Raw genomic sequence first — 24,211 nt, 5'->3', positions numbered from 1 at the left:
CTGTTTCTATACTGTTAACAAAATGATGCTACAACACACAGGTTAACGGTGGAAATTTTGCTCTTGTACAATTAGATTAGATACATTAGAACATTATGATGCATGATGACCTGATTGATGTTTTTTAAACTAAGGAAATGGTATATGATATCAAAATTGGAATAAGTAACCAAAAGATGAATCTAAGTAACTGTTTCCCCTACTCCACCATTGGTCAGCTTCTCTAAATGGTTTCCCCAACTTGCTTTCAAAATTAACAAAAACACCCCACACCTCCCCTGAGCCAATTTATTATAACCATCAAATAGCTATTAAAATCTATGAAATAGCAGTGGGTTTAAGAACAAACCCTCCATACATCAGCTTTTATATCATAAAAAAAATAGGTAAAACCAAAAGCCATTTTGTAAGCACAATATTCAACCCTTTTATTTCCATGTTTATTTATTTAGAAATATTTGGCATTCAAGGAATGCAAATTAGAACTTTTGGTACAGTGCTATGTAGCATCTACACCACCTTTTACTGTGAACCATGGTTCTGAGAAAAACAAAGTGTATTACAAATCAAGGTACTCTAAAGCCTTAGAACATTGGTTGAAGTATCGAGTTAAAATAAAAACTAGTGCCAAAATAAAACATTATCCTGGGCTTCCCTTTTAGTAGCTATGATAGAAGTTTTACATTAAAAATTTATAGAAGTACTATTGTAGGCCCCAACTGCACTATGTTATGTTTCACCAGCATGCCTAAATATTGTACTGCCATTGTACAACAGGGTTTGGTTTATGTGGAAGAGACCAAAGAGTTGTTGTAACCAAAGTAAGGACCTGTGCTCCAGCCCTTGTAGAGGATAATGCTACAGTGTGATCCCTTACCATGCTGAACACGAGTTAGTCCCTACCACATGGGCAAGATCAAACTGTGTTATATCCAAGCTGGGCTAATACCATGTTTAGGAACACAGCACAATCATGGTAAAATGGATAGTGTAGACAGGGCCTTAGTTTTATCACAAATAACCCAGATGTGCACTGTTTAAGTACTTTTAAATACTAGCTGGTCTGTGCAAAAAAGTTATTCTTTTGTAATATGAAAACATTAGAAAGCTTGATGTTAACCAAGGGCCCAATTCTGCCAACTTCAAGGGGATGCCTCTTTGCGCTAGATTGTGAGACTCTAGGCACAGCCCTGCATGCCTCTGAATCACAATTCCTCCAAAGCCTTCTCCTTAGGCCTCAGAGATAGTAATTTACGGCTGGCCGATACCCACAATAAAGGTTTGATCCTGCAAGGTGTTGAATACTCTGGACCTGATGCAGCAAAACACCTAAGGATGCAGTAACTGTAAGCAAATAGTCTCAAATAGACTCAAGGCTAGCCGCTGTGGCCAGCAAGTAGGGGGAGTGGAGTCATAGCTTTGCCCATTCCCTGGTCACCTGCTCTGGGGAGAGATTAAGCAGGTGAATATCTCTGTTTACTCCCTGATCTAAGTAGCCTATGTAGGAATGTAAGGGGAGTTATTATCCCTTCTTACTTTCCTTGCATGGGCATGCAGTCTTTTCCACAATCTAGCTCTATGCAAGTAGGGTTGGCAGAATCAGCCCCAAAGTAAATAGTCACATACTTACTAGGAAAAGTTTACATGATCTCCCAATCCGAACCTTCGAAATAAATCTTTGCCTTAGTATTATTTAACACCTTATGCCCTATCTCTATGATGCATTCAGCTTTTACTAATGTGCTAACTACAGCTATTTCTAGGATTAAATTTAACCCTTGTTCTTTAATTAGTAGTAAAAGAGCTATCTTTTTAATCAGGCCCCAAGTAGTTTTAAAGTAGACAGAAGGAGAAAAAAAATACATTGTACTCCTGCAAAATAATCTTACTAAAGCCTTGCTAAATCGTTGACTTTAGTTCTTCAGTGAAGTTTAATTGTGCAGAATAAATCTGCCCACTGAAAAGGAGCATATTTCTTTTATTTTGTAACATAAGGAAGTCATTGATGTATTTAGGCTCTTGATTTAAGAAGAACTATAAAGTTATTTTGTAGGCAGTGTCACCCTCCTTTTACCACATGGATGATTATTGGAGTGAAGATTAAAATTTTTACCAGGGGAATATAAATTTTGCATAAATGGTCTATACTTGCACTGAATAAACATAGAACTGAAAAAAAAAGATTTATGTTTAAATGAAACTTTTAGCTTCCTTGAGATGATGAGACACCCACATGTACTAAAAAAAAAAAAAAAAAAGTACATTTTAACTTGCTTTATTAAATATTATTCTTCCACCTCTCTAAGAAGACTCCCAGTTACACAGTTACATTTTCAGAAGAGAAAGGCCCACAGATTTTAGTGGTGCAGCTATTTGTTATCTGACCTCAAAGGGCTAGTGTTTTGTCCCATATGAACTGGGCTAAAACTCGGAAGTGGAATTAATTAAAAAGTGTCCTATTTCAAACTGAGGTACAGCAATCCCACAGGTCCCCAAAAATTTCCCAAACCCATTTTGGGTTATGGGAAAATGTTGTAATTTAATGCAGAGCTAAATTCCATGGTGAACTTACAAGGTGAACATGTGGCCACAGACTGTTCAGAATTAGAGTGCTTACAGCGAAGAAGGAAAGAGTACATCTTTTGAAGGGAATTCATACAAGACAACCTTTAAGAAGCCAGCAAGTTAATTTTGGAATTCTAAAAAACTGCTAGTTTAAATCCATATTGTAAGCTAAACCACCTACTTACTGTTGCCAACAACTCTGTCGTATGTGTTTGCTAAGTAACTTAGTAAACAAAAAGACATTAAAGGAAAGGAGGCTGCTTCTACAGGGACAAACACTGAACTAATCTCACATTAGAGAAAAATCTAGCATGCACCTTTAACATTGCAAACGGAAATCAAGGACAAGAGTTTGTTAAAAACCCACACAAGGAATCACTTACTTATTTTCTTTTTAAAAGATATACAGAAATAATTACACTGATTAATAAACCACCAATATTCATGATTTTCTCACGTGAATTAAACTGGTTTAAGTTTTCAGAAAAAATATCAGCAAACTAGTACAGAACATGTCTGATCATTCAAAAATACTGTTCTGTCAGAGGAACTGTTGAAAGCAGACACAAATGTGTCTGCAACTTGTGCTTTTTATCCAAGGGAATATTGAACACATGGTCATAGATTTCCTGCTAGATGGATTATCAAGTGACTACATAAATCAATCCTTTCTTCTACCTGATTCAAGATGGGGCGGCTACAATACTGTAACAATGTGATGTGTCCCAAGAATCCATATGAAAAGTACCACTTAGATTATTATAAGTACCCATCTGGATTTTCTTTTAGTTTGCCTATATTCACAAAATATATACTGTATATGCACCTTGAGTATAACTGTATGGAAACGTATCAAAAGATAAAAGATGGCATGAGACAGTTCAGTCGCCTTCCTAATTCTGAATTTGTAACCACCACCAATGAAGAAGCCCGATGCTATATGTAATCCCCCAGAAAACACTGAGTGGCCTTGGCTCTCAGTGCCTAGTCCCGTAGCAGGCTCTTCTCATGCCCGTTTCCTTAGGCTGAACATTTTGAGGCTGCAGAACCATGTGTGTACTCCTCAGCAGTTATGTTTGTTTATGTGATGCCTTCTCCAGATCTGGGAGTTTGTCAACCAACGCTTGATGATCCACATTGATACTGGCTAGGAGTCCCCCCTCATTGCCATCTGAACCAGTATAACTGATTTCTTCACCAGTCAGGGTAGTCATATGACCACCCAATGCTTTCAGCACGGCATTCCCGGCACATATATCCCATTTCTTGATGTATGTCACATGAATATATACATCAGCTTTTTCTTGTTTCTTGTCAGGCACATCAAGGAGGGCTAAAACTTTATAGCCTAAAGATTAGAAAGGTAAATCAGTTAATGAAAACTTCAACTTTCCTAATTCATCACAAAATAATGGCATTTATTAGCAATTACTAAAATGATTTTGTTAACTGTGTCATGTTAGTTGAGAATGTAACGGTGAATACAGCAGAAACCTTCACCTTCTGTTACACTTCCTGCAAGGTGCTGAAATCAAGATTTTTCCACTACAACACACCCATTTTGCCCATGATCATTTCCTTTTCACCATCCTCTGCTGGTTTGTCAGATACATCAACAGAATCAGATTGTGTATGCATTTAACTAAATGATAGTGTTTCACTCTTGGGCTTGTTTGCTTTACCACAATTGTATCACTTATCTCCACTTTACTCCCAAATGCACCATTTTGTTAATTCTAGCTGGCATGCATATCAAACATATTTCCAGTTCATAAAAATCTTTGCATGTAATCAGTTTTCTTCATTTTATTGATTGACTTCATTCTTTTACAAAGCTCCCTACTCACTCATTTCACAGTACAGTCCATCCTCTTCATTCTTGCTAAACCTTTCCCCCTTTTTATATGCTGCCAAATGGAATGGAATATCTGCTATACCAATTAAACTTTCATCTTTCCTGCTAACCAGAACCCAACTTCTTTAGACTCATTCTCTTACCCATGACAGCTCATCAACATGAGATATTATTAACTGCATCCTTTCTAAAAAAACAAAAAAAAAAACAGATATAGCTGTCCATACAAAATTGGAAGATGCCCTTTTGTGAAATTCAGAAATTACCTGCATTTTGCAGGATCTTGAAGTGGGTAATTACTTCACACTTGTGCTTCCCCCTTCATATAGGCACACTCCGCCTATGCCATGAACCAATTTTGCCAAGACATTTAATATAAAAATCCCTCCAACCAATTTGTTTGCTTGTAGTTAGATCACTCCTGGAACTGACTATTAGATTCTTAAATCACTGAACTCCTTTTTCTTAAAATTTTCAGAGTGTACATCTGAAGCTATATTATCTTTTTATTGTTTTCTCACGCCAGTAAAACAGTGCAACAACTCCTGTTTCTGTTCATGATTATCAGCCTTTTCTTAACATAGCAGCCACTTTCACTCTGATCTTTTCTAATGTTTGGCATAGAGCAAAAGTCACCCAAAATGCTCCTCTCTCAATGTACCCAGTACTCTCTTTTCCTTTGTTTCATGTTGTGCCTAATATTTGGGTACTTACTCCTTTTCCTGCCAACTAACCAGTGCTTTTAGTCACTCAGTTCCCATCCCACAATCTGAAATAGGTTTAAATTTGGGTTCTAGGTGCATGAAGTACAGTACTTCTGCTGCAAGTTACTTGTTTTTGGTCACTTCTCCAGTTAATAACTATTTCCTTACTAAGTAATCCACAAGCAATAAAATGTCTGGAATGCTTAAAGGTAACAAACCTGCTCCACCTGCTGGGATGATCACAGTTTTATTTCCAAATGTTTGCCGTGCTACCTGTTCTACTTTTCCTGCATGAGAGCGGGACACAATAATTCTTGGAGTTCTCTCACTGTAGGAGGAACGAGCTTTTATATTTGACCCACCATCCACCATTGCCCACGCTGCAAAGGAAACATACATTCCATTAGTGGGTTTTAGTGCATTTTAGAACACTTTATGTCTAGTTAGGTTCAACTGTAATCTTTCATAATAGATAAAATATTGTAAAACTGGAAAAAAGTGATTGTAAAATTCACAGGGAGATTCAGGGGCAGATGTAATGTAGATATTACCTGAAATTCCTTTAGCTCATTCTTTTAAATTGACTACATTTCAAATGGATTGTGAAATTTTACCTTTTATTTCCTTCCCATCATTCAACAAAATACTGTCATCTTTCAGATCGAGAGAAGAATATGAACATGTTTATTTTCAGAAAACATTGATTGATTCAGGAGACTGAATTCAGTATGCATAGCCTTCCACTTCTAGATTACTGGTTCAAAACCATCCCTTGATAGGCTGTGTCCAAAAGCCATTACAATTTGACATTTATTTGGTGATTTCAGCACAGGAGAGAGGCTGAGACTATGTGGGCAGAGACTGAACTAACCTGTAATCTTTAAATATGGCTCCCCCTTATTGATTTATATCTATGTGGTAGAGCAGGATCATGACAAAACAAAGGGTTATGGCATTTCCAGTTTGGAAAGTTACCCTCCACAATCCCTAATCTTGAGTAATACAACTAACTATATTTTTACATTTTAAAAAAATCTTATTTGGATGCCATTCCTGAAGATTTCTGATGGGCTATCCTTGCAGATTCCTTTTTTTAAAAAAAAGAAAGAATGTGGTAAATTCCCAGTTACAATTACAGAATTTTTGTTGGAAAGAAAATCAGCTCTTCAATAATAGGTGTGGCAGGTGCATCAGAAAAAGCCAAGATACATATAAATGTGAAAATAAAGTGCTAATGATAAACAACTGGAATTAAAGTTTTCATTTAAAGAATGTAATACTTAGGTGGGGAAAAATCACAACACTGAATATTCTAATAAGTAGAAAACCTAGTTCATTTGAACGAGCTTAGTTGTGGTGCTATTAGTCAGAGCTATTATATAACTTCTCTGGACTCTAGAGGTCAGTATGGCCTAAGGGAAACATGTTATCAGCCTCTGTTTTAACTATCCAGGAATATAAAACACATTTCCTTCAAATATACTCAACACTTAATTTATTGTTTGAGCCTTTCAGAAGTTATTGGCAATACCCTGTCTTTGAATGTGTATGTTTAAACTCGCATCCATCCTAATCAGTGCTTCAACAGAGTCAAGAGATTCTGTATGTGAGTGCTGCATGTTTGGAATACAGTAACTCCTCGCTTATCATTTTTCAGGAACATAACTACAATGTAACTTTAAGCGTTTCCCCATAAGAATTAATGTAAATAGGGGGGGGTTAGGTTCCAAGGAAATTTTTTTCACCAGATAAAAGACTAATTTTATATATATTTCGTATATATATATATATTTCGTATATATATATATATATACGAAATATATATATACACACACACACACACACATATACACACACACACACATATACACACACACACACACACACACACACACACACACACACACACACACACACACACACACAGTATAAATTTTAAACAAACAATTTAATCCTGTAGACAGCAATGATGATTGTGAAGTTTGGTTGAGGTGGTGAAGTCAGAGGGTGGAAGAGGGTGGGATATTTCCCAGGGAATGCCTTACTGCTAAATGATGAACTAGCACTCGGCTGAGCCCTCAAGGGTTAACACATTGTTAATGTAGCCTCACACTCTACAAGGCAGCAGGAATGGAGGGAGGGGAGACGGCATGGCAGAGAGAGACAGACACCGTGTGTGTGAGAGAGAGAAGCATTGCCCCTTTAAGTACACTGACCCCACTCTAAGTACACTGCATTTTTAAGTAGATCAGCAAGTTGAGACAGCAGCTGCTGCCAGCAAGCTCCCTCCGTCCTGAGTCCTGTCGTGTCATGTCCTCCCCTTGCTCTGTGGAGACAAGGTGCAGGAGCAGGGGGAAGGGGACACCCTGACATTAGCACCCCTCTTCCCCCCCACCTCCACACAGCAAGCAGGAGGCTCCAGGGAGCAGCTCCAAGGCAGAGGGCAGGAGCAGTACATAGCAGTGGGGGTAGGGACAGCTGAACTGCCAGGCAATTGATAGCCTGCTGGGCGGCTGCCGCACAGGGAACTTAGAGGAGCGGGGAGCTGATAGTGGGCTGCCGGTCCACCCTGGTTCCAAGTCCCCACCAGCTCGCTCCAATGGGCTGCTCTTTCTGCAAGCAGTGGATAAAGCAGGCAGCTGCCAAACAATATTATAAGGGAGCATTGCACAACTTTAAACGAGCATGTTCTCTAATTGATCAGCAACATAACAATGAAACAACGTTAACCAGGACGACTTTAAGTGAGGAGTTACTGTACACAGATTTTCCCCCAAGAAAGTCTTGTGTTTAAAATTGTGAAAGATGGATGCATAATAGTTATTAACAGTGGTGCCTGCAGTCAGGCGCACATTACGCAGGGTCCATAGCATGGGCTGTGGCGAGGAAGAACAGCGCTGGCCACCCCACTGCCCACTCAGGTTTGGCCATCATGATGGAGAGACTGCAGGGCCAAAATTGCGTGAGTGGCATTGCAACTGTCGTGCCCGGGGTGGGGCAGCTCTTTGGTCTGAACAAGTGCTGCAAGGACTAACCTTTGGGTGAGAAATACCTTACTAGACAGGAAAGTAACTTGTATAGGCTATTAGATTGTGTCTTATGTTTTTCTTTTACCTGAAACCTTATGCTCCCAAAACCTTACACTTGGTTTTATTTGAATCTTTATCTCAAGCTCTGTTAAATAAACTTCAATGTGGTTTTACTACAAACCTGTCTAAACACCCTGTGCTAAGGAGTGTGTTGAACTAAGGTGAAACCAGTGAACAGGGATGCATTGCTTTTCTGGAGGCAGTGAACTGGTGTACGTTGCAGGTGTCCAGAAGATAAGGGACTGGGCACTTGAATATAAGAGTGGGATGTGTAAACTGCTAGCCTGCACTGGGACAGAGTGGGGCTCTGGGCACCCAGAACAGTGCACCTATGTTGCTGGCAGCAGGTGGCTTGGGAGTGTTTTCCCTGAGTGGGCACGGACAGGGTTCCCTCCTGCTGTGAGCTGGTGCTAGTGATTCACCAGAGTCATCTCGGGTAACCCCCCAAACCATCAGGACACTGCACCTGGACACGCCGGGTTGGAAGGCGCAGACTTCGACAGGTGAGGTGCTGGGGCCATAGGGGGTATGATAGGAAAAATTTCTGTAGGTGCCCCAGGTCATTAAGGTCCTGATTTTGCTACCCTTACTCATGATAATAAATAATCTGCTCATGGGAGCAGTCGTATGGACTTCAATGAAACTGCTTGTGTGAGCAAGGGGCTACTCAGTATAAGGGTGATAGAACAGAGGCCTATATATGCAATGTTATTTTCTTTAGAGATTGTTCTTAACGTTTCAATGAAAGAGCTTCATCAACAACTGTATTTTCGGTTTATGTTTCTTTCATGTACCATTCTTCTGCCCCACAAAGATCACTTTTTCCTGTGTTTTGTGGATGCCCCAATCTTAAGGATTTTGGACATTACCACAATATAAATAAGTAATAATGACACATTTTTGTTTTCCTGTATTAAGTATTATTGTATCCATTTATAACTACAGATTCTCCCTCAAATGTAAAACTTTAACTGTACGTCAGTGAAAATGGCAGAAACAAAAAATGAGAGATGCATACTGATACCTGTATATGCTGAGAAAGGCTTGTGTATTACTCCTATTACTGGTTCACCATTCACAGCCACACACACCATAGTAGTGACATATTGTCGAAGATCCTCTAAGGGGTGGGGTTGAGGGGGAAGGGGCCAGGAAATCAGACAAATTAATTAGCTCAACATCACATAGGTTAAGAGCACACACAAAAAAACAAACAAAAAAAAGACCTGACTTTATAGACTTACATATATTGACACAATACCCGAACAGCATTAGTAAATTAATAGATTGTACAGAGAGCTTATCCTTCAAGCTTTAAAACAGCCTGAGTTTTAAATTCAATCCTTTAAAAAGATATGACCTTGTTCTATCTTGATTTAAGTCATTCCACAGTTACCAAAATATTAAAGAGCATTAAATATTATAAAGAGTAAAAACTCCCCAGTTTTCCCATACTTTCTATTGTTCAGTAGATGTGCACTCTGCTCCTACTGGACCCAATTCTGCCACCTGGTCATTAAGCAAAAGATTCTTACACGAAGGTGGCAGATTTGGGCAGAACAAATTCCTCCCATTCTCCACCTCATTTTACATTCTGTTTACTTTAGAGCTGAATGTTCTTCCTAGGTTTTGAATTTTCATACATGATTACCATCATACCAGTGCAATATTGTCAAGGAAAAGAACCACTGGTTTAGTTTTGCTGTAATTACTTACCTGTGTTTATATTGGTTAGGTTTTTAACTCCACTATACTGTATTTTAAATAGTTTGTGCAGCATCATGAGTCTTTTGGAGAAGGGGAAGATTTACAATTATGTGATGCATTTTAACTTCATGTCCGTTTCTTAATTCAAGCCCAGGAACAGAGAATTCAACTGGAATTTAAAGTAATTTGTTTAGAATATAGCATCACTGGCTATTCAAGCATAAGAAATGGGTATTAATCAACTGCAACCATAAGTGACAAATATCATCAGATGTATTTTAGTGTCACCTAGCTCGAGAGTCAACACAGTGCTAAGCTTTGAAAACAGCTGTGGCCAAGGTATCTACCTGGGATCTCCTTTTTAAGAGTAGTTCAGCAAAATTACAAAAGCTCTAATAAACAACAACTCTTGTATAAATGCTCTTGCTCTTGAAAATACATTACATTTTTGTCTCCTATCTAAAGGGAAAAAAATCAGAATTAAATATTTAGCTCAATTTAAAAAAAAAACAAAACAAAACAGTTACCTGTGTATTCATGCGTGGCGTCTAATGGATCGATCCACACTGTCACACTTTCTGCTGGGACCTTTTTAGACTGTATTTTTTCCTTTATGTCTTCAGGAATACTGCGATCCCAGAAAATTATCTCATCAGGTGCATCAACGTGTTCTTCAGTATTTATCTATGTTAAAAATGATACAAACAGACACATTAACCCAGAGTGTTGTACCAGGAGGATCTATCAAATATTTGTGCACATAATGGAAATTAACAGCCTTCCCTTTCTCCTTGAGGAATTTAATTTCTAACTCAATGTGGGTGGGGGAGGGGAGAGGGGGAAATCCCAAAACATTTAATGACTTTGGAGACCAAATTATACCTCTGAACCTTTAGATCTGCCCATATACAACGCAGAATACATGACAAGTGACCAAAATGTAGAACTCCTATATTTTGCTGCAAGCTACCCATATTTCAGATCATGGTGTTTAACTATAAACCCGGCTATTAAGGATATTTTCCTCACTGTGCGAATTAAATAAACCACTTTTAAAAAAAGTAAACTTCAGCCACTTCAGTAACATTCCTGATTAAGTTTGAAGGAAATCACTCCTCACAAAAAACGGCCTTCTGCTATACAAATTTCTCGTTTCCCTGCAGCTTCCTAAACACATCTAAAAGTGGCGAATAGCCATTCAAGAGTAGCCTATCAATTATTTTCTTATACAAAAAAGGCAACTTAATTGCAACCTACAAATTCAAAACTACCGTATATACTCGATCATAAGCCAGTTCGTTTATAAGCTGACCCCCCAAAGATGGATAAGTAAAAATGGAAAATTTTTATAACCCGTTCATGAGCCGACCCTATAATTCAGGGGTCAGCAAACTTTGGCTCCCAGGCCATCAGGATAAGCCGCTGGTGGGCCGAGATGGTTTGTTTACCTCGAGCGTCCGCAGGTACGGAGGTAAACCTAAGTAAACAAAGTGTCCCGGCATAAAGTGTCCTGGCTGAAGCTGCTCCGGCAGGCTGGGCAGTGCAGCCGCAGCCTGCTCTGGCTGGCCAGACCGGGCGGCGCAGCCACAGCATGTTCCAGCAGGCTGGGCCAGGCGACATGGCTGCAGCGTGCTCCGGTGACCGGGCAGCGCGGCCACAGCCTGCTCTGGGGGGCGGGGCCCAGCGGCGCAATTGCAGCCTGCCAGCCCCAGAGCTGCAGCTGCTTCAGAGGCTGGGGAGAGAGCAGCACGGCCAGAAGTGGAGAGACTCTGGCCCCACCTCTTCCCTTCTGTCTCTGCTGGCTGTACTGCCTCTCCTTGCTCCCTCTGTTGGGGGGAGGGGCTGTGTCCCACCTCTCCCTCTCGATACCTGTTCATAAGCCGACCCCCGTCTCTAGTGCTTCCCTTTTTTACTAAAAAAATTTGGCTTATGAATGAGTATATACGGTACTTTAAAATGAATTTGTGGTTTATCTGAATCTCATGAAGTACGAAGGCAATTTATTCTAGAAAGGTACGAGCAGAAAATTCAGCCAAAACATCTGGGCCTGAAAAAGCTGTACAACAGGGGACTTCCCAGGCCTTAAGAACTTGGTTCTTTATATTGAGGACATTCTCTTTCATAATTTGTTGGCAAAACAGAAAGCTGGAATTGAAAGACAAGTCATAAGCATACCAAAAAAAAAAAAAAATCCATGTTGATGAATCTAGTAATCTGAATAAACAAACCACAGTCCAGCCTGCATAAAGCATTACAGGAACCTCACTGGTTCATTTTCCTGCTCTGGGCTATTCCTTAACAGTTCATTAAGTCTTTTTTTGCATCACCCACTCTCCTCCCAAACATGCTTGAATATTAGCCAGTTGTCTATGAAAGGGTGCATTAAATAAGACATTTTTCCCAGTTTGGGAAGCAAAACTACAGCTATACTCTATGAAGTCTCAATTACACAGAAAATTGAAGATACACAAATAATAATAATTAAGTATGTGAATAGTCAAATCCTTCTGGCAGCTTTTTAAGGAAATACATTTTTATAGTTTAAAAGATAGCAACTACAGCTAACGGAAAATGCAATATTTCTAAGGAAGAAATTGTTTCCTTGTTCCAAACACAATGAGCTCATCATACAATGCTAAACTTTGAAAAAAAGAGTAAGAAATTGATTGAAAGTGCTAAAATTAAGCTTCCATAAATAACCTAATTATAGGAACTAAAGTAGGAGAATTTTAAAAAAATCCTAAAAGTTATCTATCTATATATGAAGTGTAAACAACAGATGGAGGTAAGTAAGCACTCCGAAATATAAATCCCACTATTATTTCATTAAAACTGCAGATTAACTCAGTCAAATACTGCCTGCTTGTAATTTAAAAAGTAGCCTTTACCAATTAGGCATATGTGCAGAAATTAGGCTTAACACTTTCACTCCAATTCACCCTTTACAGGAACTGCAGAGGATTTATCAAGATTTTTATGGTCAACAGTTTCAAAAGCCCCTGTTGAAACTAACAAAACCAACAAGAATGCCAACTTTGTCCACTAACAGAAAATCAGCCAACAAGATCAGTGGACTAACCACCTAAAGCTAGACTGAATGCTCTCAAAACAGTCAGAAGATGCTCTATTATGCTAGAATTGCTTAGCCACAAGAAGTTGCTTTCTCATTTCTTTTTTTGCTGGGGGGGGGGAGGGAGAGGGGGGAGATAGAAGCAGCTAGAGACAGGAATAAATAAATAGCACGGCTCATAAAGCTCTCAGTTGAGGGAATTCTAGTACTTTATGTGCCGACTGAGATTACTGATGTTTTCTTCCAGATTACCAGCCATGAGGGACATAAATGCAAGACCCAGTTCAGAGCTCCCTGAAGCACACAATCTCATTGCCAAGGCTCCTTAAAACTCAATCAGAGAGGATGGCACATTTATTCCCTCACTCACCAACCCTGATCTGCTCTCATGGTGGTAGCTAATCCACTCCCATATATGATGAAGTAGATAAACTCTTGCAGTGATAAGAAACTGTTTCTAAGCAAAGGCATGACCTCAGTCATGTTTAATCTCAGTTTGTTTCTAATTAATATAAACTTTATTTCCCCCCAACCTTTCTTCACAGGTACCTCAGGAGTGTAACAGTCTTTGTTGCTGTCACCTGGACTCTTTCTTGTTCTAAATTCCCTGCAGGTCAGTATCCTATGTAAAATAGTTAATAGCTGCTGTTCACTTCTTAGTAGACAAGTGTCCCCATCACAAAAAAAGTCACCACTCTAGCTGGCCACTTCTCTGCAGACAGGACAGGATTGGATGGGCATAGAGAGTAAGGGTATGTCCAGACTACCTGCCAAATCGGCGGGTAGTAATCGATCTATCGGGAATCGATATATCGCGTCTCATCTAGACGCGATGTATCAATCCCCAAACCCGCTCCCGTCGATTCCGGAACTCCACCAGGGCGAGCGGCAGTAGCGGAGTCGATGGGGGAGCTGCGGCCGTCGATCCCGCACCGTGAGGACCCGAGGTAAGTCGAAATAAGATACGCAACTTCAGCTCGGGAATAGCGTAGCTGAAGTCGACGTATCTTACATCGACACCCCCTCTCCCAGTGTAGACCAGCCCTTAATCACCATCTTCTTTCTTAAAGGCATCCTAATCAGATCAGATTTGAGGCACATGGGCAAAACCGCATGCAGAAGCTTGCACTATTCTGTGCTGTTCCTCATTTATGGACAGAGGAATTCAATCTCAAAGGTCTCTGTCTGGAAATTTAAAATAAAAATACCAACTAAAATAGTTTTAAATACATTTGAAAAGATAATCACAGAACATATTGCACCATGATGTTAAGGGCCTGAATTAATATATTTTCTTCAGTGAGCTTTAAATGGGAGATTCACTTCAGTGCAGAGGGCCTGCATAAAGCCCAAGACAGTATCTGTCAGTGGAATTTTGGGTTTATATCTTAGCTCACTGTTCTATTTAGGTACTTGCTGGAGATTGCCAAAAAAGGAGACAATGTCACAAAAGTACTGCAACAATGTAACTGCCCAAATCATATAACTCATAATGCTATAATGATTTGCATTCCCTTTCACATGAGGCTCAGGACTGCAAAAGTAGGGTGGCTACAGCTAAGGTTTGAGATATACTGGAGGAATTCATGCCAGTGAATACACTGAAAAAGGCAGCAGCCCTGTGGAAAAATATATGGCTGCTAATTATATGATCACATACTAACAAAATGCATAAACACAAAGAGGCAGAACTGGCAACCGTTATTCTGGCATTTTCTAACTTTTGAGTGTGTGACTTTACAACCTAAATAACCCTCTTTTAATGCAATGTTTGTATGTCATCATATGTTTTATGCTTTAAGACAGTAAGCCCTTTGTGACATACCATGCCTTCATGTCTGAATAGCAACCAGTCCCGGGGAGCACCAGTCCTGAGAAGCATATAAAGGCACCACTGTAATACAAATATTAAAGAATAACCCTCATTAAAAGGTGATCAGGCTTACTGAAGCATATAGTAAAAATTAATTGCTACTCCTTGCTCCTATTTAACTTTGCTACTGTAACTGGTGTGAATTTAGCCAGCTGACATCAAACAGAATAACTTGTATAAATAGTGGATTTTTTCCCCCATTCTGCATAGAATGGAGACTCACTGCACATTTTTTTCCTAAGAGAAAAAAAACAAAGGTACAACATTTTCTATGGATTTCTCTCCCCTGCAGATTTCAAGTGCTTTTATTTATAAATCAGAGGTGTCAGAAATCCAAGACACTTTACATGTTTATTTCAAATACCATAACTAGGAAGTCTAACTCTTCCTTTTCTATGGATAACGAGGTCTTAACAAGAAACTCTGCTTCAAGTACTGACTGTTTACATGCTTTTCTTCTTTATAATGTTAAGTAGCGTAGTGCAGGGTAGACAGTACCGCTGGGAATACAGTGGCTCATTGGGTCTTATGTCTACTTTGATCAAATGACAAACACTTTATTTCCTACTATCTAATTAGGCTATTTTTGAACACTGGAAAATTACAATAATGCTGAAAACGTAATAAAGTTTCTGTTCTTTAAATAAACTGTGACTGAGGCTATGCTTACACTTAATCCGCTAAAGCGACATAGCTGCAGGTACACCACTGTAGCGCTTCAGTGTAGACATTCACTACAGCAATGGGAGGGGGTTCTCCCATTGCTGTAGTTAAGCCACCTCCCCAAGAGGTGGTAGCTAGGTTGATGGAAGAATTCTTTTGTCAACCTAGTACTGTCTACAATGGAGGTTAGGTTGGCATAGATACATCTCTCATGGGTATGGGCTTTTCACACCCCAAGAGATGTAGCTTTGCCAGTGTAAGTTTTCAGTGTACACCAAACTTGATTTAAGTCCCTATTCCTGCAAAGAAAAGCATTCCTGGACCCATGTAGGGAACCACTGATTTTAACAGAGCTTCACATAGGGGTTGGCCCAAATGCTTCTCTTTGCAGAATTGAAGCCTTAGAGCACTAAAACCAAAATAGTGCATACTTGACTTATGCCTGGTAGTGAATGCCTTATTTAAAAAAAAAAAAAATTATTGCAAACAGTATCTTTGAGTTTTGTTTTCATAAGTGTTAACCAACAGCAATTAATCTTAACATTTTAGTTTTACTTGGTCATAATCCATCCTATTAATAATGCTGAGAATTACTATTTCGGGTTAATGAAGGAAGTGTAACTCCACATAACCATGAAAAACCTGACTTTATTTTAACTGAACAAGTGAATCATCACTACCCATATAAAGAACCCATGCAAAAGAGTTACTTGTTAGCTACAGAAGAGAAAAATTTGGTGCAGAGAATCATTATCCACATAGTCAAATCTCCTGCCTGCTGGAAAGAACTGTTTCCAGTAGAAATATCAAAAATGGCATTTTCACATTTTGAGACAATCTATAAAAACAGATCTCAAAAATTATTTGCATTAAAGGTATATCATTTTGGTATATCAATATTTCTTGCCTCGCTGCAAAATTTGGTCCTTTGCTAACTGACAAGGAGATATCCCAGCAAGGGATGCCACAAACACACAGGCACTTGCATAACATTACTCATGCAAGAAGTTATTTGTGTGCCTAAGTGTTTCCACAGCTGTAGTGTGCGTCTATTTCTTTGCCACTGTGGCAGTTTAAGTGTCAACATACCCTCAAGTCACAGTTTCTTTAAAGAACAGAAACCTTCATTACCTTTTCAGTATTACTGTAATTTTCCTGTGGGAGCAACTTTCAAGGTCTCTAGAAAAATATTATTCCTAACTTATTTTGAGCATATTAATTTACAAACAAATTGGTTTCACCAGTCAAAAGTTGGTGGCATTAGATAGTGGGGTTTATAATGGAAATTTAGATTACCGTTAGCTCAGAGGGTAATAGCAACCAATGCTTCCATAACAAAAGACACTTGTTTTTAAACAAAAAAAAACAACAACAAAAAACAGGTTCAGTCTCCTGTGACAACCTAACTCCTACTATTGCTTCTGCCTTTCACACACCACCACCACAAAAACCAATGCTAAGGAACATGACATAATATTTTACAAAGAGACCTACACTGTCGGGTTGAAGATCAATGGAGCTATGACAACTTTCACCAGCTGAGATCTACACCCACATCTGTGTGTGCCAACCTTTTGCACAGACTGTACGGAGTTTTCACCTTCTCTTAGTTGTAATTTATATATCATTACTGCTAAACAGGAGTTAACAGTATAAAGAATTATTTTAAATATGTTTCATCTTGTACATACAAGCTTCCCTCAATTTAATTTTAAGAGCTGTAGAGAGGCAGAGAAGGAAAGCATATCTATTTACTTTTAAAGTGAATATGCTGGGATGATTCAAAGCATTAATACTGCTAATCAAAACAATGCCTCAAGTTTTTGCACTCATGAACTGGAGGCTAACTTCAGGGTTTTTTTAAAAAATTGTATCAAGCTGAGATTCAGTATCACCATCTATCATCAATTCCCTCATCAAGGGCCTGATCCTGTACTCCTCATTCTGGAGTGAAGGATAAATTCCAGAATGAGGGTGGAATTGGGGGGAAAAGAAAGTGGCGGGGGCTGCGTGTGTGTGAGAGAGAGACAAAACCACCATTTTTTTCGTAAAAGAGTGCCCTCAGGGCATGGCAAACAATTTACAGATCTGTCTGAAGACAAGACTCTTCCCTCAAGAGTCTAAACACGATGTACAAATTCAGGAAAAGAGGGAGGTGGGATAAAATGAAGAAAACTGTAAATGAACTGAAGTTTAGCATACTTCTTGTCTGTTTTGGTGTTTTTGTTTGGATATATATATATATAAAAAGATTTTCTTCCTAGCTTAGTAATAGTTTAGCTTTTTGGAAGAAGTGTCTTAGTATGTTTACTACATCTTTGATGTACTAATTCATAAGATTGTGATTATTACCCATATTACATGGCCAGTGTATTGTGTGTCACTTGGTATTCCCATTACCAGAGATATTTCATTACATTTAGTCAATCACCAGTCAGAAGACTTCTCCTACTGTTCAGAGTTTGTGCAGGTAGAAAAGACATGACTGAAGTCCCCCAGGAGTTCATTCCATATAGCCATTAGTTACCCCTAAAAAAAGTTGCCTAAGGTAACTAAATGTTAGTATAGCATTCCCTAAACTAAGTATATGAAGTTTTAGGTAATACTGTGATGTGTTAGCTAATTACCAAGGGAAAAGTGGAGAGGTTTGAAGAACAACAAATAAATACTAATTTTGAAGAGGGGGAGAAGCTTCGGAGTTATGGTGTGGGGCCGGGCGACAGGACATCCCCGACCCCTGGCCTATTCTACCCACCACCCACGTAGCTGTGCATTTGATTTTTCCTTTGTAAGTGTAATACTCTGTACTTGTCTTTATTGAATTTCATCTTGTTTATTTCAGACTTATTCTCCAACTTACTAAGGTCTTCACTCCAAAGATGCGAGGGAGATTCCCACACCTAAACCATTCTTTCTAGGTGACAAATATGAGGAACTGTCTCAGATTGAGGTATCAAAGGAGATTTTGGAACAAACTGGTAAATTAAACAATAATAAGTTCCCAGGACCGGATGGTATTCACCCAAAAATTCTGAAGGAACTCGTGTGAAATTGAAGAACTACTAACTGTGGTATGTATCTATCGCTTAAATCAGCCTCTGTACCCAGACGTCTGGAGGGTAGCTAATATAACACCAATTTTTAAAAAAGGCTCCAGAGGCAATTACAGGCAGGTAAGCCTAACTTCAGTACCAGGCAAATTGGTTGAAACTGTGCTAAATAACAGAATTATCAGACACATAGATGAACACAATATATTGGGGAAGAGACAACATGGCTTTTGTAAAGGGAAATCATGCCTCACCAATCTATTACAATTCTTTGTCAACCAGCACCTGGACAAGGGTGATTCAGTTGATATAGTGTTCTTGGACTTTCAGAAACCTTTGGCAAGGTCCCACCCCAAAGGCTCTTAAGCAAAGTACATTGTCATGGGATAAGAGGGAAGGTCCTTTCATGAATCAGTAACTGATTAAAAGATAGGAAACAAAGGTAGGAATAAATAGTCAGTTTTCATAGTGGAGAGAATTAAATAGTAGGGTCCCCCAAGGATCTGTATTGGGACCAGTGCTGGAAAAGTGTAAACAGTGAGGTGGCGAAGTCTGCAGACAATACAAAATTACTCAATATAGTTATGTCCAAAGCTGACTGCAAAGAGTTACAAAGGGATCTCTCTAAACTGGGTGACTGGGCGACAAAGTAATGCACACTGGAAAATATAATCCCAACTATACACACAAAATGATGGGGTCTAAAATAGCTGTTACCACTCAAGAAAGATCTTGGAGTCATTGTGGATAGATCTCTAAAAACATCTGCTCATGTTGCAGCAGCAGTCAAAAAAGCTAACAGAATGTTAGGAACTATTGGGAAAAGCACAGATAATAAAACAGAAAATATCATAATGCTACTATGTAAATATATGACATGCCCTCACCTTGAATACCGCATGCAGTTCAGGTTGCCCCACCTCAAAAAAGATATCTTGTAATTGGAAAAAGTACAATACAGGGAAGGGCAACAAAAATTATTAAAAAGACTGGCACTGTTCAGCTTAGAAAAGAGCCGACTAATGGGGGTTGATACTATAAATGTCTACAAAATCATGAATGGTGTGGAGAAAGTGAATAAGGAAGTGTTATTTACCCCTTCACATAACACACAAACCAGGGGTCATCCAATGAAATTAATAGTCAGCAGGTTTAAAACAAACAAAAGGAAGTACTTCTTCACACAACAGTCAACCTCTCAAAATCGTGAAGGCCAAAAGTATAACTGGACTCTAAAGAGAATTAGATAAATTCATGGGTGATGAATAATAGTCATTGATGGACCTAAGATGGTCAGGGATGCAACCACATGCTCTGGGTGTCCCTAAACCTCTGACTGCCAGAAGCTGAAACTGAAGGACAGGCGATGGATCACTCAATAATTGCCATGTTCCATTCATTCATTCTAAAGCATATGGCACTGTCCACTGTCAGAAGACTGGATACTGGGCTAGATGGACCATTGCTGTAGCTATTCTAACGTTCTTAAGGTTGTTTAGATTTCTAACCTTGTCCTCCAAAGTGCTTGCAATCACTCTCAGCTTGGTGTCATAAGCAAATTTTATAAGCATGCTCTCCACTCCATTATCCAAGTCATTAAATGAAAATATTGATTAGTACTGGACCCAGGACAGACCTCTAAAGGACACCACTAAATACACCCTTCCAGTTTGACAGGCAACCATGGACAACTAATCTGAGAGTCTAACAAATTTATTTGGGCATAAACTTTCGTGGGCTAGAACCCACTTCATCAGATGCATGAAGTGAAAAATACAGGAGCAGGTATAAATACATGAAAGGATGGGGGTTGCTTTACCAAGTGTGAGGTCAGTCTAATGAGATAAATCAATTAACAGCAGGATACCAAGGGAGGAAAAATAACTTTTGAAGTGGTAAGAGAGTGGCCCATTACAGACAATTGACAAGGTCTGAGTGACAGTAGGGAGAAATTAGTATTGGGGAAATTAAGTTTAGGTTTTGTAAAGACCCAACCACTCCAGTCTTTATTCAGGCCTAATCTGATGCAAATTAATTCCAGTTCTGCAGCTTCATGTTGGAGTCTGTTTTTGAAGTTTTTTTGTTGAAGAATTGCCACTTTTAGGTCTGTTATTGAGTGACCAGAGAGAGTAAAGTGTTCTCCTACTGGTTTTTGAATGTTATGATTCCTGATGTCAGATTTGTGTCCATTTATTCTTCTGCGTAAAGACTGTCCGGTTTGGCCAATGTACATGGCAGAGGGGCATTGCTGGCATATGATGGCATATATCACATTGGTAGAAGTGGGTTCTAGCCCACGAAAGCTTATGCCCAAATAAATTTGTTAGTCTCTAAGTTGCCACAAGGACTCCTCATTGTTTTTGCTGATACAGACTAACACGGCTACCACTCTAATCTGAGAGTACAGCTTTTCAGCCACTTGTGCACCACTATATAGTAATTTCACCTAGACCACATTCCCTAGTTTGCTTATGAGAATGTCATGTTGAACGGTGTCAAAAGCCTCACTAAAATCAAAATCTATCAGGTCTACAGCTGCCCCCCATCCTCCACTAGGCCATAACCCTGTCAAAGAATTAGGTTGGTTTGGGATGATTTGTTCTTGACATATCCATGTTGTCTTTTTCTTATCAGCCTATGACAACACATGTAAGGTAGTACGTGGTACTACCTTACGCTAGTTATGTCAAAATATGCAAACAAACTTTTTTATTTCCCAACTCCACCCCAATCCCTGCAATTCAGATGTATAATATGCCTCTTTTCATTCAACCTACTGAGAGACAAAAGCCTTTATAGCACTTTGGGGCAGAATGTATTAAAACTGGAAGTTTCATATTAACGTGCTTACTGTTTGCAGTATAACTATATTTGTATAAAACATGGGTTCTCAGTCTGGGGATCACAATAAGGTGTCCTGCTCTTCTTATACTGTATTGCTAAGGTCTTTTCTACACTAGAAAGTTGTGCTGCTTTAACTGCACTGAAATAGTTCAAGCAACATAAACCTGTAGCGTGGACACAGTTATACCACTATAAAGATACCTCAGACTAGTACACCTAATCCCACATAGGAAAGAGAATAAACTATACTTGTACAAGACATCTTTATAATAGTGTAACTGCATCTACACTATGGGTTGTACTTAGTGCAGGGGTTCTCAAACTGGGGGTCAGGACCCCTCAGGGGGTCACAAGGTTATTACATGGGGGGTCACAAGCTGTCAACCTCCACCCCAAACCTCACTTTGCCTCCAGCATTTAGAATGGTGTTAAATAAATATTAAAAAAAGTGTTTTTAATTTACCGGGGGAAGGAGGGGGGTCGCACTCAGAGACTTGCTATGTGAAAGGGATCACCAATAAAAAAAGTTTGAGAACTACTGACCTAGTGTAACCCAGGCCTGCTTGGTGTGGCACTCTATCCCCCTCTTGTGACTAGAATTGATGAGCCTGTTACACTGGCCAAGAGAGATGTGTCTTTTAGCTCATGCATTAAGCTCCAGAGGTCCCAGGTTTTATGCAGATGACAACTGGGGTCGGCATTACACTAGGACAACCATTACAAGAAAACATAAAAATCACACCCCTAACTGAAAGAGTTATACCGGTACAAAGCTTGGGTGCAGCTCAGACCTTAGCATGAGAGGATCCTGGCAAGGAAAAGATTGAGAATCACTGACAAAGTATTTCAGGTGCCACCCAGTTTAAACAAACAGAAAGTTGCCATTACAGGATACTGAGTTACCGGTTCAAATGATTTATGATCAGGGACGGGTGTGCTGGATAAGGAGGCGGTGCCAGGGAAGAGAGTCCCATGGGGGGGCTGCTGTTCAGCTATGCAGAGGGGGGGTTGAGAGACACGTGGCTCACTCTGTTAAGGGAAGGGGCCCCTGACCAGGGGCTCAGGGGGCGGGCGTGGGACCCACCTGCACGCTGGGGAAGGTGTTCTTGAGCAGGTAGAACATCTTGCGGTTGGACAGCACGTCCCCGCTGGTCATCTTCTCCTCGGCCCCCTCGCGGGTCTTGCCCTTCGCCTTCTCGTTGAGAACGTTGCTTTCCCGGACGCGCTTCACCTCCTCACCCCCCTTGACGGCGGCCAGCACGGACACGGCCAGCAGCTCCCGCAGGTCCACGGTGCCCTCGGGCAAGGGGCCCGGAGGAACGTCGGGTCCGCCCCCTGCCCGCTCCGCCGGGTCGCCCAGCACGAAGAGGGCGAGGCGGCCGGCCAGGAAGCCGGAATAGAGGTGGTAGAGGACGCCGAGGCCCAGCAGACAGAACACGGCCACCCCCAGCGGGGAGAGGCGGATCCCCATGGGGGCCATGGCCGGGGGCGGCGGGGCGGGCACGGAGCGGGCTCTCGGGGGCCGAAGGCGGGCGCTCACCAGCGTTCCATAGCGGCCCGCCCGCCCCACACCCAGCCCGGCAGCGGCCCGCAGGCAGCACCCGCCCGCATGGAACCGCAGGGAGCCCGGCGGCGTCTCTCGCTGCTCAGCTGGCTCCCGGCTCCACGTTCCCCGGCGAGCAGAGGTGAAAGGCAGCGGAGCGTGTGTATCCGGGTTAGGCTGGGGCGGGGCGCCGTGGCAGGCTGCTGGGGCTCCCACTGAGCATGCCCGAAGTAGGCTTCAGGCTAGCAGCGTGCTGATCCCTGAGCATCGGGGGAATCTGGGGCTAGGGGCTCAGAGAAGGGGCCACGCGGTGAGAAGGGAGGGCCTAAAATAGGGGTGAGGGGCTTAAAGCCACAGTGAAGTCCAGCGTGCAGGGAGTTCAGTGCTTCAAATCCAAGTCAGGCCCACGAAGAGAATCCTGCTTGGTTGAGTTTCTAGAAGTGTAAATGTTGAGTTCCTTTTATTTGCCTTTGAGCCTTTAGGGTACAACCAGGCCATGGTTTCGGGTTTCTGTTATTACGATTCTTATTAAATGGAAGCAGAGCTCAGGTAATTACATAGCAGGGGTTTTAATAAGTGCATCAGATCTCACCAGCAGTTGCTGAGAGTTGGCAACAATGCCTGTAAACAGCCGCCCCCTGGTGATTCACTCTTTGCCCACCCCCCCATCTGCCCTGATGAAACACTTCAGACCTGTGTTGAAAAGAATTTTTGACCACTGGCACCAGTTTCAAGGAAGCCAACTGTCACATCCTAACAACAGTTTCTTGCTGAATGCTGAGTGGAGATGTGAAAGTGGAGCAGAGTGGTTGGCACGGCATGTAGAAATCACTGGATCACCGTGATCACTTTTGCACTGCATGTGTGTATGTGCATGTGAGTAGTGGATGTAAATACATGTGGCTATAGCCTTCAATAAGCGATAGTCAGTTTGCTAACACTAGCCAAAACTTGTAGGCCCCAAACCTTAAAAATGATCCATGTGGATCCATTGGACTGATCAGGCTGTAAATGTTTGGCTAATTTAAATGGACTATTCCTTATTGATGATTCTTTATATGTATATATGAAGAACCCTTAATTTTTAGCTTTTTTCTTACATAACTTTGCTTCAATTTTTTTTTTAAAGCTGTATGTCTTCATCACAAATTTATGAAGAATTTTGCTTGTTTTTTAAGTTTCAGCAAAAACAGTTACGCTTTTTCCCAAACCTGAAGTTTGGCAAAACTAGGTATTTTGTCAAAGCTA

General features: G+C 40.5%; 1 protein-coding gene across 1 annotated transcript; it reads right to left on the bottom strand.

Annotated features, from left to right (window-relative positions):
• Positions 1-2,260: 2,260 nt before the first annotated feature.
• On the bottom strand, positions 2,261-22,900 carry BPNT2 (3'(2'), 5'-bisphosphate nucleotidase 2). Its single transcript, XM_065398251.1, has 5 exons — positions 22,505-22,900; positions 10,448-10,604; positions 9,238-9,333; positions 5,343-5,504; positions 2,261-3,913 (listed from the first exon to the last, which is right to left on the bottom strand). Exons 1-5 carry the CDS (start codon positions 22,898-22,900, stop codon positions 3,636-3,638), a joined length of 1,089 nt encoding a protein of 362 aa, XP_065254323.1. The 3' UTR covers positions 2,261-3,635.
• Positions 22,901-24,211: the final 1,311 nt, after the last annotated feature.

The sequence above is a fragment of the Emys orbicularis genome, chromosome 2 (assembly GCF_028017835.1).
Source record: "Emys orbicularis isolate rEmyOrb1 chromosome 2, rEmyOrb1.hap1, whole genome shotgun sequence".
Lineage (NCBI taxonomy): Eukaryota > Metazoa > Chordata > Testudines > Emydidae > Emys > Emys orbicularis.
Note: the sequence above shows the minus strand (reverse complement) of the source record. Positions and strands in the feature narration are given on the sequence as shown.